Below are 15,480 nucleotides of genomic sequence, written 5' to 3'. Positions count from 1 at the left end.
TAGAAAAAGGGTGCACTCACTTGTCTTTCTATAAATGTAATGATGTTTATTACCTATACCATATATCTATATCTATATCTCAAACAGTCAACAGTTTGGATCACCACAAGTTTACTTACATTTCCAGGAAGGGTGGGTGGGAGGGCAGCTAAAAAGTAAAAAATAAAAAAATATTTAAAAATTGAATGGTATCATATGTACATTAACATTTTACATGGGATGTAACTCATGCTTGTGAGTTTAAATACAACTTTGGTTTTCTATTCAAAAAGTTATTTGGTCACGTTGACCTAAAATTAGAAATACAATATCTCCACCTGCTACAACAAGCAAAAACACCACAAAAAAAACAGCCATACAATGAAACTCATGGAGGAGCACACCTGCAAATGTTATTTGAATTAAAGGGACAATGTAGACACCCATACCACTTCAGCCCATTGACGTGGTCTGGGTGCAAACTCCAATTATCCATCACTCTTAACCCTGAGCATGTAATTATTGCAGTTTTTTATAAACTGCAATAATTACCTGCTAGGGTTAACTCCTCCTCTAGTGGCTGTCTACCAGACAGCCACTAGAGGGACTTCCAGGTGCTTAGATGACTTTTAGTTGTCTAAACGAAGCTGGACGTCCTCACGGCGCTATGCGACGGGGGGATCCTAATGCGAGCGCGGCCATTGCCGCACATTTGCATTAGGTCTCCCCTGCCAGCGGACGTCAGCGGGGGAAGAGTGTGGGCGGAGCTTAGTCAGTGCCGAAGGACATCGGCGCTGGACCCAGGTAAGTGACAGAAGGGGTTATTAAACCCTTCTGCACTACGGGGGTCCTTGACAAAGGGGAAGCTATAGTGCCAGGAAAGCGAGTTTGTTTTCCTGGCACTATAGTTTCCCTTTAATTACTCCTAGCAGACTGGATGGCCCTGTAAACGATGCAATAAAACTTGGTATAATGATAATTTTTTGGGTTACACCAACCAAAAAACAGTGTTTTCGTAAAACACTGGTTTTGTTGCAGTAACCCCTTCTGTTCTGGTCTGTGCCTCCCACCCTCCCCCCCGGCCTCACCAAAAATTACACACAAAAAAAGGTAAAACTTATCTTTGCTTTTTCCTCAGCCGATCCTCCTTGGCTGATGCCACTCTGACGTCACATGTCAGGGAGGAAAGACTGAGGAGTTGACTGAAGAAGAAGTTAATCTCTGCACATACAAAAATTGCACATACAGAATCCAGACACCATGACCACGTCAAATCAATGAAGTGGTAATGGTGCTTGGAGTAACACTTTAAAATTAAAATTTTGAATCGTTTACAAAGGGCACAGATTACTCATCAGTTCATTTAGATTCTAAAAAAGAATAATGAATTTAGCAACATGTTAGTGTGTTGACTTACAAATAGGTGATTTGCCATTAGAGCAGGACTCAGTTAAAACAGTTATAATCCCATCGGACTTGAGTTTTAAGTATTCCACAAGCTGTACAAAAGAGAAAAGGAAGAGAACACATAACTATGTGCATGTAAGAGAACTCTGCTTTATTTTGGTTTTATAATTGAAGTCTCCACTTTGTACCATTATATATAAGTTGATAGTTTTGCAGTTGTATAGTGTCTCTTACAGTGATTAGTAACAGAAATTACAATGTATCATTTGGAAGCCTTTAATGTGTTAATAAAAAAAAATCCATAATCAATTCAGTGAAAAGGGCTTCTTAAACAGTTTTTAGCTTAAAAGAACACACCATATATACATAAAAACCACCACAGCACACTGTAGGGCTTATGGTGCCAGGAGTTCCCTGGTCCCCATTGGTGCCAGGAGTTCCCTGGTCCCCATTGGTGCCAGGAGTTCCATGGTCCCCATTGGTGCCAGGAGTTCCCAGGTCCCCATTGTATGTAAATTTCATAATGGTTTGACTTGCACCCCACATCCTCTATGTCAGGTTGCCGAGTCGTTATGTGCATCATTCCAGTGATCATTGTGACACTGTGCTCGTATTCAGCTTGAATATTGATGTGAGACATCCTGACTTAGCCACCTTCATCAATTTAGCGCCAATATTAAAGCAAGGCAAATGATCACAATCTGTCAGAAAAACCTTTCAAAATGAATGTCTACAGAAGTCAAAATCAAAGTCTATGGATATGTTTGTAGTGAAGTAAAGTTTTTCTTACAGATTGGGATAATTTGAAATGCTGATCCACATGAACTAAATTAAGGCCAAAGGCTTTTAAAAAAACATGCACTGTAATGTTATGGTGACAGGAGCGCTTTGGACCCCCCTACCCAATGTAAGTAGTAAAACTATTTAAAGTGTTTTCACTTCTTTCCACTTAGTGTCGCTTGTAATCCAAACAAATGAAATCGAGACCTTTGTTTGAAAAGACAAATGGTAAGAGAGAATTAAATCATGATTCTAAGATATTGCAATGTTGATTTCTAAATCTTTCAGTAAATTATATCTGTAAATTAGAATACAGTTTTGAGCATCTGGACCAAGGAACATATTGTGGAGCAAATTAAGGACAATGTAAAAAAATAAAAAAAAAGTTGTATGAAATGAACAGTAATTAAAAAAACCAAAACTAGGATTTGTAGTGAAGTGTAACTGCACGGAAAAAATAAAAAACAGCGTGAAAAGAGCAAGGAAAAAATTACAGAACACATTTAAAATGTGTTTACAGATCCTTTAATAGGGATCTGATATACAACTAGTACAACATACCTGCCATAATGTATCAAACCTACTTCCCTCTGGGATTGCAAGCTTTCCAGATTTGTCAAGCTCAATCTTATAATGGTAGACAGTTTTGCCGTACACAACCGAGAGGGCAAATGTGCCTGTTTCTTTTCTTCCTCTGATTCTACAAATGGATAGAGAAGTATTAATTAGATACGTGTATATTGGACCAGGGGTGCCCAAAAGGTAGATCCCCAGATGTTTCAAAACTACAACTTCCATGATGCCTTGCCATTCTAAAGGCATGCAAAGGCATGCAAAGCATCATGGGAGTTGTAGTTCTAAAACATCTGGGGATCTACCACTTGGGCACCCCTGGAATAGACTCATAGGCAGACAGATATCACATCACAGATACCCTCATTATGCCAAATATGAAGTGTAGTGATTTTATTACAACCACCAGAAGCTCCAGGCATCTAGGGATAGATATAACTTCTCCACCAGGCAATTAAAAACATAATAACAAATAAAATACTTAGTGTTCATTTGTAAACTTACAGAAATTTGCCATCTGGCTGAGCTCCTGAGTACAGCTTACGTTCAGCATCTTTTCTATTGATGTCTTCATGGTACCATGTCATCCGCTCATGGGCCGTCGTGGCCACAAGCTTCTCCACCTGTGGAGCTTGACTAATGAGAGCTTGCTCCAGTAACTCTCCCTGTGTATCGAATAATAAGAATATTACAGTTTATTGTATAGTCTTTAAAACCATCTACAAGGTAGAAGCTTGCCAAACATAAAAGACATCTTTCAAAATCTGTTTGCTATAAACAGAAAGTGATCTAGATAAAAACCTATACATGCAAATGGAATGTCTAGTTGAGAGTTCCAGGCATTGGTGTAGGGGCCAAAGAAAATCTGTGGGGGAGCAGGGGGAGCTGGGTAGCCTTTCATAATAATCTTTCTTAGAATGCATATCTTAAACATTTTTTATAGGCAAATTATTTATTATCACTAAGGTAGGAATAACCAATTATTTTAACATATGTTTTGTTTTTCATATCTTTGGTAAAATAATACTCCACATACCTAAAGCAATTTAGCTTGCTGGAGTGCTTTTATGTGTGAATAGTGTGTAAGTTTTTTCATTTTATAAACATTGCAGATTTCAATGGGAATTGACACTTTCATATATTAACCCGATTACTCCCCCATGTCTGTCAATCAGACGTCTGGTCCTGTGCAGCAAATACCCAGAGCACCTTCCTTGCAAAGACTTCTCATTGAGCTTCTTTGGGAAGCTTGTGATTGGACATCCACATAAAGTCTGGGCGGGGTTAGAAGGATAGGGCTTGCAAAGAAAGCAGGCAAGTGTAAAACTGTTCTTTGTTAAATAGACCAAATTATATTCCTTTATACTACTATTATAGGCTAGTAATAATGAATTGGTTAAACTTGGCATTTCTGTCATTTAAACCAATGACTTTTCATATTGCTGTACTTGGGAGATGCAGCAAAAATATAGATCTGGGGTCTTTATAGTAGCGGGACGCAGTCTATGAAATTCCCCACTAATATGAAACTTATGTGAAAAGTACAAAGGAATAAATATAACCTTCAGATTTGGCAGAGGTTGGTGATAAAACACTGAAATGAAAAGTGTCAAAATGCTCTAAGTCAAATACTTTAGAACAGGAATAGACAACATTTGGCACTCTAGCTGTTGTGGATTACAACTTTCCTGATGCTTTGACAGCATTATGGCTGTGAAAGCATTATGGGAGATGTAGTCCACAACATCAGGAGAGATGAAGGCTGCCTACTAGAGATGTCGTAACATAAAATTTTCCGTTCGCGAATGGCGAACGCGAATTTCCGCAAATGTTCGCGAACGGGCGAATCGGGCGAACCGCCATAGACTTCAATGGGCAGGCGAATTTTAAAACCCACAGGGACTCTTTCTGGCCACAATAGTGATGAAAAGTTGTTTCAAGGGGACTAACACCTGGACTGTGGCATGCCAGAGGGGGATCCATGGCAAAACTCCCATGGAAAATTACATAGTTGATGCAGAGTCTGGTTTTAATCCATAAAGGGAATTGCGACGACCTCCCCCTGCTTCCAACTCGTCTCCTCCTCCTCTCTGTCTCCCCATCTGAACTTTCCCCCTGTTCTTCTTCTCTTCTAGCGGGCACCCACGTGACATCCACGGATGCATCGTCATAATCAACCACTTCACTTGTATCTGACAACTCAAAGAAAGCAGCAGCGGGTACAACATCATCATCAGCACACCGTACGTCCATGTGTGTAATGCTGCCTGACTGAGACATATCCCTGTTATCTACATCCTCTGGCAATAATGGTTGCACATCACTCATTTCTTCCAACTGATGTGTAAATAACTCCTCTGACAGATCAAGTGAAGCGGCTGTGGTGCTAGTGTTGGTGGTGGCAGCAGGCAGGCGAGTGGTAACTTGAGAGGTGCCCGAAGCTAAGCTGGAGGAGGATGGTGCGTCAAGGTTCCGAGCAGAAGCTGTAGAAGATTGGGTGTCCTGTGTTAGCCAGTCAACTATGTCCTCAGAACTTTTTGAGTTCAGGATACATGGCCTCTGAACACTGGGCATTATTCTAGGGCCAAAGGGAATCACAGCACCACGACCACGACGGCCCCTGCGGGGTGGCCTGCCTCTGCCTTTCATTTTTTTCGATTAGTGGTACTATGCGTGCAAGCTACTGTGACAACAGATATGAGTGGCACTGTGCACTGGCAGAAGTTGGCAGAGTAGACGCTGTAGGCCTGACACACACGCTTGCAGACAACTAATTGCTATTCAATCTATTACAGTCAAAAATATATATATATATATATTTTTTTTTTTAAATGTACACTACTGTTACACCAGATATGAGTTGCACTGGTGTGACACTGTGCCCTGGCAGGCCCTGAAACGCACACGTGTGAAGGAAACTGACTGCTATTATTTCACAGTCAAATTTCTAGTTTTTTTTTTTATTGTACACTACTGTTACACCAGATATGAGTTGCACTGGTGTGACACTGTGCTCTAGCAGGCCCTGAAACGCACACGTGGGAAGGAAACTGACTGCTATTATATTACAGTCAAAAAAGTTTTTCTTTATTTTTTTTAAATGCAAGCTATTGTGACACCAGATATGAGTGGTGGCACTGGGCAAGTGAGCACAGTATACGCTGTGAGCCTGACACACACGCTGGCAGGCAGGCAACTGCAATTAGATAGGAAAAAAAAATGAGTCCTTCAGGACTGTAGTAGACACTGAATACACTAGCCTAGCTATCGATTTCCCTATTAAATCAGCAGCAGCTACACTGTCCCTCCTCTCACTAAGAATGCAGCTTCCAGGGGGCGGGGTCTAGCTGTCATGGAGGAAAGACGCACTTCGTGTGAGCTCCCTCAATATCTCACTTTAAGCAGCTATCAACAAGCGAATTTCACCCCAGAAGGGGATGACCCAGCAATGTTGCTCCTACCTGACCGACCCGACATGCTTAACCCCTTAAGGACCAAACTTCTGGAATAAAAGGGAATCATGACATGTCACACATGTCATGTGTCCTTAAGGGGTTAAAGGGACACTATAGTCACCTGAACAACTTTAGCTTAATGAAGCAGTTTTGGTGTATAGAATATGCCCCTGCAGCCTCACTGCTCAATCCTCTGCCATTTAGGAGTTAAATCCCTTTGTTTATGAACCCTAGTCACACCTCCCTGCATGTGACTTGCACAGCCTTCCATAAACACTTCCTGTAAAGAGAGCCCTATTTAGGCTTTCTTTATTGCAAGTTCTGTTTAATTAAGATTTTATTATTCCCTGCTATGTTAATAGCTAGCTAGACCCTGCAAGAGCCTCCTGTATGTGATAAAAGTTCAATTTAGAGATTGAGATACAATTATTTAAGGTAAATTGCATCTGTTTGATAGTGAAACCAGTTTTTTTTTATGCAGGCTCTGTCAAGCCAGGGGAGGCGTGGCTAGGGCTGCATAAACAGAAACAAAGTGATTTAACTCCTAAATGACAGTGAATTGAGCAGTGAAATTGCAGGGGAATGATCTATACACTAAAACTGCTTTATTTAGCTAAAGTAATTTAGCTGACTATAGTGTCCCTTTAATAGCGGTCAGCAACTCGACAGAGTCTTACTTACCTCTGCGTGGCAAGTGTGGCCTGGTGCTCACCGGGCGGGAGAGGCGGCCGATCTCCCGATCCTGGGATGCCCAGGAGCAGCTACTTCCCGCCAGGAGCTCCGTTACCCCCCCACCCCCCCGGACCGGTGGGGGTTATCCCAGTCCACCCCTGAGAGGCTGTCTGGAGCTAATGGACGCACAGAGCACAGCCGCTCAGGCTGACATACTCATCTGCGATTCTCCCAATATGGCGGCAGCCGCGTGTCCTCATGGTACCAGCAAAGCATGGCAGGATATTGAGTCTAAGCTGGACAGACTCTTTAATCAATTTTGGAAGCAAATAACAAGCAGGAAGCCCCAACAAGCTCCACCACAGCTAAGCGAAGCAGTCCCCATTAAAATCCACCAACGCAAAAGGCGTCGAAGACGGGACCGGAGGCACAAACAGAAATGCAGAGCCTGCCCCACGTCAAGCACTCCCCTCGACCTTAAGCCACCACAATCCCGCACGGGACGTGAAGCACCACTGGGACAGATCCGACCACCCGACAAAACAAGCTTCCACCACCTCAAGCCGTGAACCAGGCACTCAGCCAGAGACTTGCCTTTGTTGTTCCAGGTATCAGGGACTCCCAGGGTCTGCACCTAGCGCTCAGAAGGGATCGGATGAGCACAAGCAGTAAACAGCAGCCTGCCAAGCATGTCCCACTATAGCCGATCCTCCACACCATGCCTTTGATCACATGAACTGCTCTCTGCACATTAACTAATCGTAAAGTAGCAAGCGTTTAAACATGTCATTATTTCACCTCCTAAAGAGTTTATTGTCGTAGTTCCTTACATGCCTTTACCTTAACCGTTCATGTATTATGTTATTCACTAGTCTCATCTCATTAGGCGACTCACACTTGATTTATAACTAGTGGTGGAGCTGCTGATATAAATACACAGTTGATAACGTGCAAGCTACACCCTAAACATGACAGCCATCTTTCACAACAATGTACTGCTATATACTCATACCCTCAGTGCAACTAGCCATGATACACGCACGTTCAGCCTAGCATGCTCAAATATAACACACTTCTGTCTAAAAAAAAAAATACAAAAAAAAAAGAATGCAGCTTCCGAATGAATCTAAAATGGATGCTGTCCAGGAGGTGGGAGGGTCTGGGAGGGAGGGTCTGCTGCTGATTGGCTGGAATGTGTCTGCTGACTGTGAGGTACAGGGTCAAAGTTTACTCAATGATGCCGAATAGGGGCGGACCAAACATCGCATATGTTCGCCATCCGTGGCGAACGCGAACAAGCTATGTTCGCCATGAACTATTCGCCAGCGAACTATTCGGGACATCTCTACTGCCTACCCCTGCACTAGAGGCTCTACTTGTTACAATATCAAATACATACCTTTGTTTAGAGGTTTTAGATTACATGACTGCTATTACAGTTAAAGTCTCAGCAGACCAAAATGTTTTCTATTTATTAAATATTTTATTCCTATGTAATGTTGTGCTGTGCACACATATCATAAGAAAACCCTATAATATATTGGCGTATTGGGGACTTAGGCACATGTGTGGCGCTTGTCTTGATGCATCTAAGATTCTGCAATAGAGAATCTTTAAACTCTATGGTTGGCCGTGATGGCATTGTACATGCACACATGACATCACAGTATGCCATGGTATGAGAACCAAGAAATAAAGTTCCCAAGTCTCATACCCAGAGGGCTTTAAGCAATTCTTCTAAGCCCCTTTAATTAGTGAACTAAAGGGTTTCAGGGAGTAGGAGATGGGGGGGAGGGTGGACTGCAGGCACTATAACAGCTTCAATAAAATGAAGTTATTAAAGTGCCTATAGTGTCCCTTTAAATCATGCGTGCACATGATTTTGGATTAATGAGTACAACTTTCAAAAATTGTGTTTTACATTGCATATGGCACTTAAAATAAAGGACTTACCGTATATACTCGAGTATAAGCCGAGTTTTTCAGCACATTTTTTGTGCTGAAAAAACCCAACTTGGCTTATCCCTGAGTCAATTGTCTGTATTATGGCAATTTACATTGCCATAATACAGACTGGGGGCTGTGGGGGCTGCAGAGCATTTACTTACCTCTCCTGCAGCTCCTGTCAGCTCCCTCCTCCTCCGCGCCGGTCCCTTCAGCACCTCTGTCAGCTCCCACTGTAAGTCTCGCGAGAGCCGCGGGGTCATAGTGCGGCCGCGAGACTTACACTGTGAGCTGACAGAGGAGCTGACCGGACCGGCGTGGAGGAGGAGGGAGCTGACAGGAGCTGCAGGAGAGGTAAGTGCTTCCTGCCAGCCCCCCTCCTACACAGTGCCCATCCACTGGACCACCAGGGAGTGAGAGCCCCCCTCCCTGCCATGTATCAAGCAGGGAGGGGGGACGAAATAAAATCAAAATGATAATAAAATAATAATAAAAAATAATAATAATAATAAATAATAATTAAATAAAATAAAAAATAATAATAAAAAAATTCTTAAAATAATTAAAAAAATAATAATACAATTGCCCACCCCCCACCAAGGCTCTGCAACACACACACACACACACTGCACTCATACACACACACACTGCACTCATGCACACACACACTGCACTCATACATACACACTGCACTCATACACACACGCTGCACTCATACACACACGCTGCACTCATACACACACTGCATTCATACACACACATTGCATTCATACACACACACTGCATTCATTATATACACACACTGTAGATAAATATTCAATTAATATAATTTTTTTAGGATCTAATTTTATTTAGAAATTTACCAGTAGCTGCTGCATTTCCCACCCTAGACTTATACTCGAGTCAATACGTTTTCCCAGTTTTTGGGGGTAAAATTAGGGCCTCGGCTTATATTCGAGTATATACGGTAATACATGTCTGACAAAGTTTTCATTTTTACTATTTCCTCTCATTGGGCTTGTTTCAAGCCTCGATGGTAAAGAGCTGCGTTAAGCTGTTGATAATAACCTACTAGCCACTCCCCGTTAAAGCACAGATACACACTTTGTAAATTGTCACCATAACACCCTCACCTTGCTGGAAAAAAAGACTGACCCTGAGTATACAACCTTCACCATGTGATTAGTCTTAGCAGGAGATAGTGACAGCGTACAATGTTTTAAGCTCCTATTTTACTGCTATGCCAGATACATATTCATGTAAGTTGTGCTGTGAATAGTTCATATTACTTTTAGAATTAATTATTTGATGTTTTCTATCATGTGTCTGGTATTCTCTGTAATTAATACTCTTTGATATGCGTTCTGGTTTCATTATAATACCAAATAGGTAACTCATATTTTTTCTATTGGATATATGGGAAGTTAGCTGTAGTTATCTTCTTTTAAAGCAGGCCAGAGGCTAGTGTTAAGATTTAAGGGTTCACGGAAGCAATTAAACAGTAGTGACAGGGTTGGAAACCAGTCAGAATCCAGATGTTAAATAACTGTTAACGTCTCTATAACTGTAACAGGGTAGACCTGTCCCCATTTTGGACATGGATCTAAACTTCCACTAGCAGAGATCATTACCGCGATTATTCAAGATAAGATCTTGTCCTTTACGCATGCAGTCTGAACTGGCAAAATGGTTCTCTACGAGAAGCCAGTGATTGGACCTTGCAAGGCCCCCTGTGACAGCAGGCCAGGAGGGAATTTGTGCCGTAGATGCACCAGGTGTGGGATTTCAGGTAAGTTTAAACGTTTTTTTTTTTTTTCAAGGGGGTGACCTAATAGCAATGACTAATAAGGCATTGTTAGCCTAAAAAGGCTAATAGTGAGATAGGTTTAGAATAGCCATTTAATATTAAATTAGGTTTCTTCACAGCAGCAAAGTCACAAAGTTTCACTAGTATGGAAAGTTTGACCGGTTTGTTTCCTGTAAAGAATATTCTGGTAACGGTTAACGAGAACTATTTCCACAATGTTGTGCTGAAGAGATAAACAAGGTTTGTTTATCTTCATCATCCTCTCTTGATCTTTCTCATTTTTGGTAGTCTGCTTATGTCCTGCTCTGGTATATTCCCATCTAAAAAGTATTTTGCATGCATAAGATTAATAACTTGGGACACCAGAATTTTCTAACTATTTAATGACTAATTTTATACCACAGCTCACCTCAAGATTCCATGTCTGTCGTACGTATTCTCTCATCATGTTGTCTCTGATACTATCAAAAACTCCAGGCTTACATGGAACCCCACTAGGTCGGTTGCATGGTGTTCGAAGGACACAGCACAGTCCATCTGCATCCTTTGAGTAAAATTCACATAATTCACCAGGCCCACAGTGAGGCTTTCCTCCAACAATAATGTATGTGCCATTCAGTTGTTTTTCCACAGGATAATGATGAAATGCAATATTGAAGACAACGGAGAGAACATATCCTCCCAGATTTTTCAGGCACTGCCTCAGCAGGAAGAGTCCGTCCTTCATACCAGCTATCTTGAGATACTCTTCTGCCTCTGCACGAGATATACTGCCATAATAGAAGGGCAAGTGACCAGCAGCATCTGGCATCTTTTCCAGTTTTTATCAAGATGCCTATAAAAAACAAAACAAAAAAAAAACAGATTGAAGTATAAGCTAATGAACATATATACATGATACAAGGAGAAGCAAGTTTTTTGTCACTGCTTCCGAAGGGCTCAGAAAGCTAAAAAACAAACAAAAAAAAAACTATGAAACATACAGTCTATTGTTCCTTACACTAGGATGATAAGGAATGTCTTTCATTAAAGAATAATATACTAAACGTAAAAAAGAGAGCGCATAGAATAGTAGTTAAATATAGCTGCGTCTTTACAGATAGGCTATTAGGTTAAACAGCTCACTTAGGCTATATATCCATCTAAAAAGTGACAGAGTGCAGAAAATTGTACCTAAGGTACACAATGATTACCAACAGCTGAAACAGACAGAAAAATTCCCAAATTCTTTAGATACAATGTAAATAAATAATGTCAGCGCTTAGTAAATAATCCCCTTTATTAATACTAATACCAAGTGCAATGCACCTGAACCTGTTGATTGCTGATATATATAACCTATGGTCTATCAATACAATTAGTAAGCCTCAAGTACTTGGGGATTCAAATCACCTCAGAACCAACAACCCTATTTCAAGCCAATTATACCACCTTACTTTGTACACTAAGAGATAATATGGACACATGGGGAAAGAAACCTATTTCATGTCTGGGTAGAATATGCCGAGTCAAAATGAATATAATACCAAGGGTCCTATTCTTATTTCAGGTCCTCAGGTGGCCTCTTAATGAGACTTAGATTCTGAGTATGCAAATGAGTATATAATAACAGAAATCACCAGGTAGCTAGAAAATTACTGTACAGACATAAACAGAGGGTTGGGTGGTACTTTTGAGTCTGTTCATGTACTATTAATCTGGTCAGCTAGCTCAGGTTGTGTAATACCATGCCCCTCCTGGGTTGCAGAGATGGGTGAACATCGGATCCTCCCTAATATGGTCCTACCTCCCACAGATCTATATGTTGGGGGGCTGTCAGAGAGCAATATTGAGGATGCAGTGCTGGATATGTGCAAGGGGTTTTAGAAACCTGGTGGAAGCAGGAATTCAGAGGTTCCACCATCTGTAGAACAAAGACATGCTGTTAGATTTCACATGACTCTCTGAGACAGTCCATATAGCCCAAATAGACTTCTTGCAATGTCTCCAACTCCAAGACTTTGCGGCTAAGGACGATGTTAAGACAGCAGCCTAAAAAGAACTCTATTTGAAAATCTATGCAAAACAGAGACCACCAAAAGTGATTCATATCCTCCATCTACACTCACATATGTGCATACTCTCAAATGTGGGGAGACCTAACATACGTCAGACAGTGGGAGGCAGACTTGGAAGAATTAGAAGGAAATATGTGGGAAGCCATGGGGTAAACTGCAGCTTCTATCTCCATCTCCATATCTTTGTAATAAGCAATGCCAACAGATATTGGTAAAATCAAAGAATTGGTAGACAAGGTGTTCCAGAGACTGCTACAGCTAGAACCATGGTCATTTCACCTCTGGTAGAGGGGCTACTGAGATGTGCCAAAAACATTATGATAATATAACTCTGGCAGACAGACGTTTGCCGGCAACCAATTTCCTTAAGTAGGATCTGCCCTTGATTAGAGAGATCAGGACCCAATTAGAACATAATAGACTTATGGATCAGCTCACAGCCACAGTTAGGGGTATTCTGGTCATCCACCATAAAACACGGTCTACATGGGATGAATTTGTGAACCTTCCATAAGATAAGTTAAGGATATCATTATATAAGTGCGCTAAGTTCAACTCCTCTCCTTCCCGTACATATATTGTGTTTATATTTTGCAGTACACTGTTAGATGCATTTTCCTACCATTTGGTTTTATAAAAATAGAAAATGCATTAGAGAAATCAAGTACATAGGTAATATTATTAGGTAATGAGTACAAAAGCCCTCATGGTCCCCTTATAATTGAGCTAAGGGATTTGGAGTCCTCTTAATCTGGTCAGATCATTAATACCCTTCTCAATAGAAGGATTGAGGACCATTTGCAAGGCCTCTACCTTGTTTATTATTTAATTTATCACACCCACCACAGGTGGAGAATTGAGTAGGAGCCATGTTCCAGGAACCTAACCAATTTGATATTCCTTCCACCCCAATCCAGACCCTACAAATTGATGAATTTATGCCACAATGAAAGTTCACCGCAATATCGAGAATAAACTAATTTATATAAAAATTCCACTTTTTAAAGCAAATTCTGCTTTGCGCTGCTCATCATTTACTAATTAAATGTACACATCTCAAATACAGTAAAGCAAAAATTAGGAAAGGAAAGTTGCCTGACAGCTGATTTCCCATTGGTGATACCAGGGTGGAAATTATGAACCAGTAACGAAAAAAACTGACCTATCACTTTGCTATTTTAGTCAGAACTGTTGGAGCAAATGTCAAACTTCAGGTAGTCGTTTGATCTTCAACTAGATTATGTAATGAACATAAAAGAGAAATCTGCATATGGCAGGAAACTGCGACAGGAAACAAACTTTCTGATGCAAAGCTCGGAAAATATTTTGGGTTTCCACCACTAAAATTGTGTTGCAATAAATATTTAAATAGCAAATTTTAACCACTTGGTAAATGACATATAGTAGGTGTTACAATACCTTTATGACCAAAATATGCTTTTTCTATAGGTGTATTGGAAGAATGTATAACAATCCCTCATAGCAATTGTGGAACTATTATGCTGTAATTATAGAGTATTGAAATGCACTGAAAATTCTAAGTCAAATGTGGTATGTAAAATTGAATACAATGTATTGTGATTTTTCAAGTTAAAGAGACACTCCACTGCCCAAATACAGAATAAATAAACAGCACTGTTTAGTAGATATACCCCAAAGTAAAACATGCATGCATGTAATTATACATTTTTTCATTTGGGTATAGAAAAACACCTTGCAAAAACTGCAGATCTCTGGTCTGCAGCCTTGGCAAACAGCCTTCTCCAAACCCTTCCCAGACTTTCTGTGGCTGTCCAATCACAGACTTCCCAATGCAGCTCAATGAGAAGTCTTTGCAAGGCAGGTTCTGTGGGCAATTGCTGCCTCTTGAGTTCAGTGCAAATACGCTAACCAAACCAGGAAGTAACAGGACCTGTTGTCTGTTTGAAAAGCCAGGGGGGTGTAACCAGTATAAGTTCTACTGAAATCTGCACTATTTCCAAAATTAAAAAAAAAAAAAAAAGAGGACACACTCTTTGCACATACAACTTTCCAACAAGCTAAACTGCTTTAGTGGTCTGGAGTGTCCCTTTAATAAAAATGTCCATGGGATTATTTACTAAAATAAGAATTCAAAGTTCATTTCAAATTTAAGGTCAAAGTAGCTGAACTAAAAACATAGCTAACATACAGAATTTTTCCAGTTTAGCTATTTTAACCTTAATTTGAATAATAAATAATGCTGTGAAAATATAAAATCACTCGAAAAATAATAATGTATATTTCAACTTCATACGACACATTTGCATAAGAATTTTCTGAATCCTCACTTGAGTTAATAACTCAATATCAATATCATGAACTGCTCTTTTGGAGCCATGTCACATTTTTCCCTTACAGGATGTTGTCATCTGGGGACAGACACAAATGCTATTGATACTGATCTTTGTGTCAAACGTAGCGCTAGAATAGAAACTGCGTGGGTAACTGCTGGAAAATGTGGTTGATTTTAAAAAAACTAGTTTTGTAGTCTTGTTTTGAATTTTACGTGCAGTGGGACTAAATCATATCTTAAAATGTGCAAGCAACATTATAAACTAGGCAATTACAACAGTTTGAATACCCACAAGGATTGTTTAAAGGAACACTATAGCCAGTGGTGTATTTTGAAATGGTGCTGCCCTAGGCATGACAGATCTCGGACATCCCCTTATTTAAATGTACCCGCCTCTTCCTGCCAAGGCCACACTGATACCGGAGAAACTGACGGAAGCCAAGCACAGAGAGATGGACACAGGTTTCTTCAGGAAGGAAGAGATTCTTTATT

The 15,480-nt window shown here is 40.5% G+C and overlaps 1 protein-coding gene across 1 annotated transcript in view; it reads right to left on the bottom strand.

Moving 5' to 3' along the window:
• Window positions 1–15,480, bottom strand: part of LOC134612262 (tyrosine-protein kinase ZAP-70) — a 78,788-nt gene that overhangs the window by 14,962 nt on the left and 48,346 nt on the right. The window contains exons 3-7 of the mRNA XM_063456608.1: window positions 11,027–11,452; window positions 3,244–3,404; window positions 2,728–2,866; window positions 1,397–1,478; window positions 60–148 (exon numbers count right to left, since the gene is read on the bottom strand). Of these exons, the coding sequence (XP_063312678.1) occupies window positions 60–148; window positions 1,397–1,478; window positions 2,728–2,866; window positions 3,244–3,404; window positions 11,027–11,428 (873 nt within the window). The 5' untranslated portion in view covers window positions 11,429–11,452. The remainder of the gene's footprint in view (window positions 1–59; window positions 149–1,396; window positions 1,479–2,727; window positions 2,867–3,243; window positions 3,405–11,026; window positions 11,453–15,480) is intronic.

The sequence above is a fragment of the Pelobates fuscus genome, chromosome 5, assembly GCF_036172605.1.
Source record: "Pelobates fuscus isolate aPelFus1 chromosome 5, aPelFus1.pri, whole genome shotgun sequence".
Lineage (NCBI taxonomy): Eukaryota > Metazoa > Chordata > Amphibia > Anura > Pelobatidae > Pelobates > Pelobates fuscus.
The sequence above is the reverse complement of the archived record's forward strand: the minus strand, read 5'-3'. Positions and strand labels throughout refer to the sequence as shown.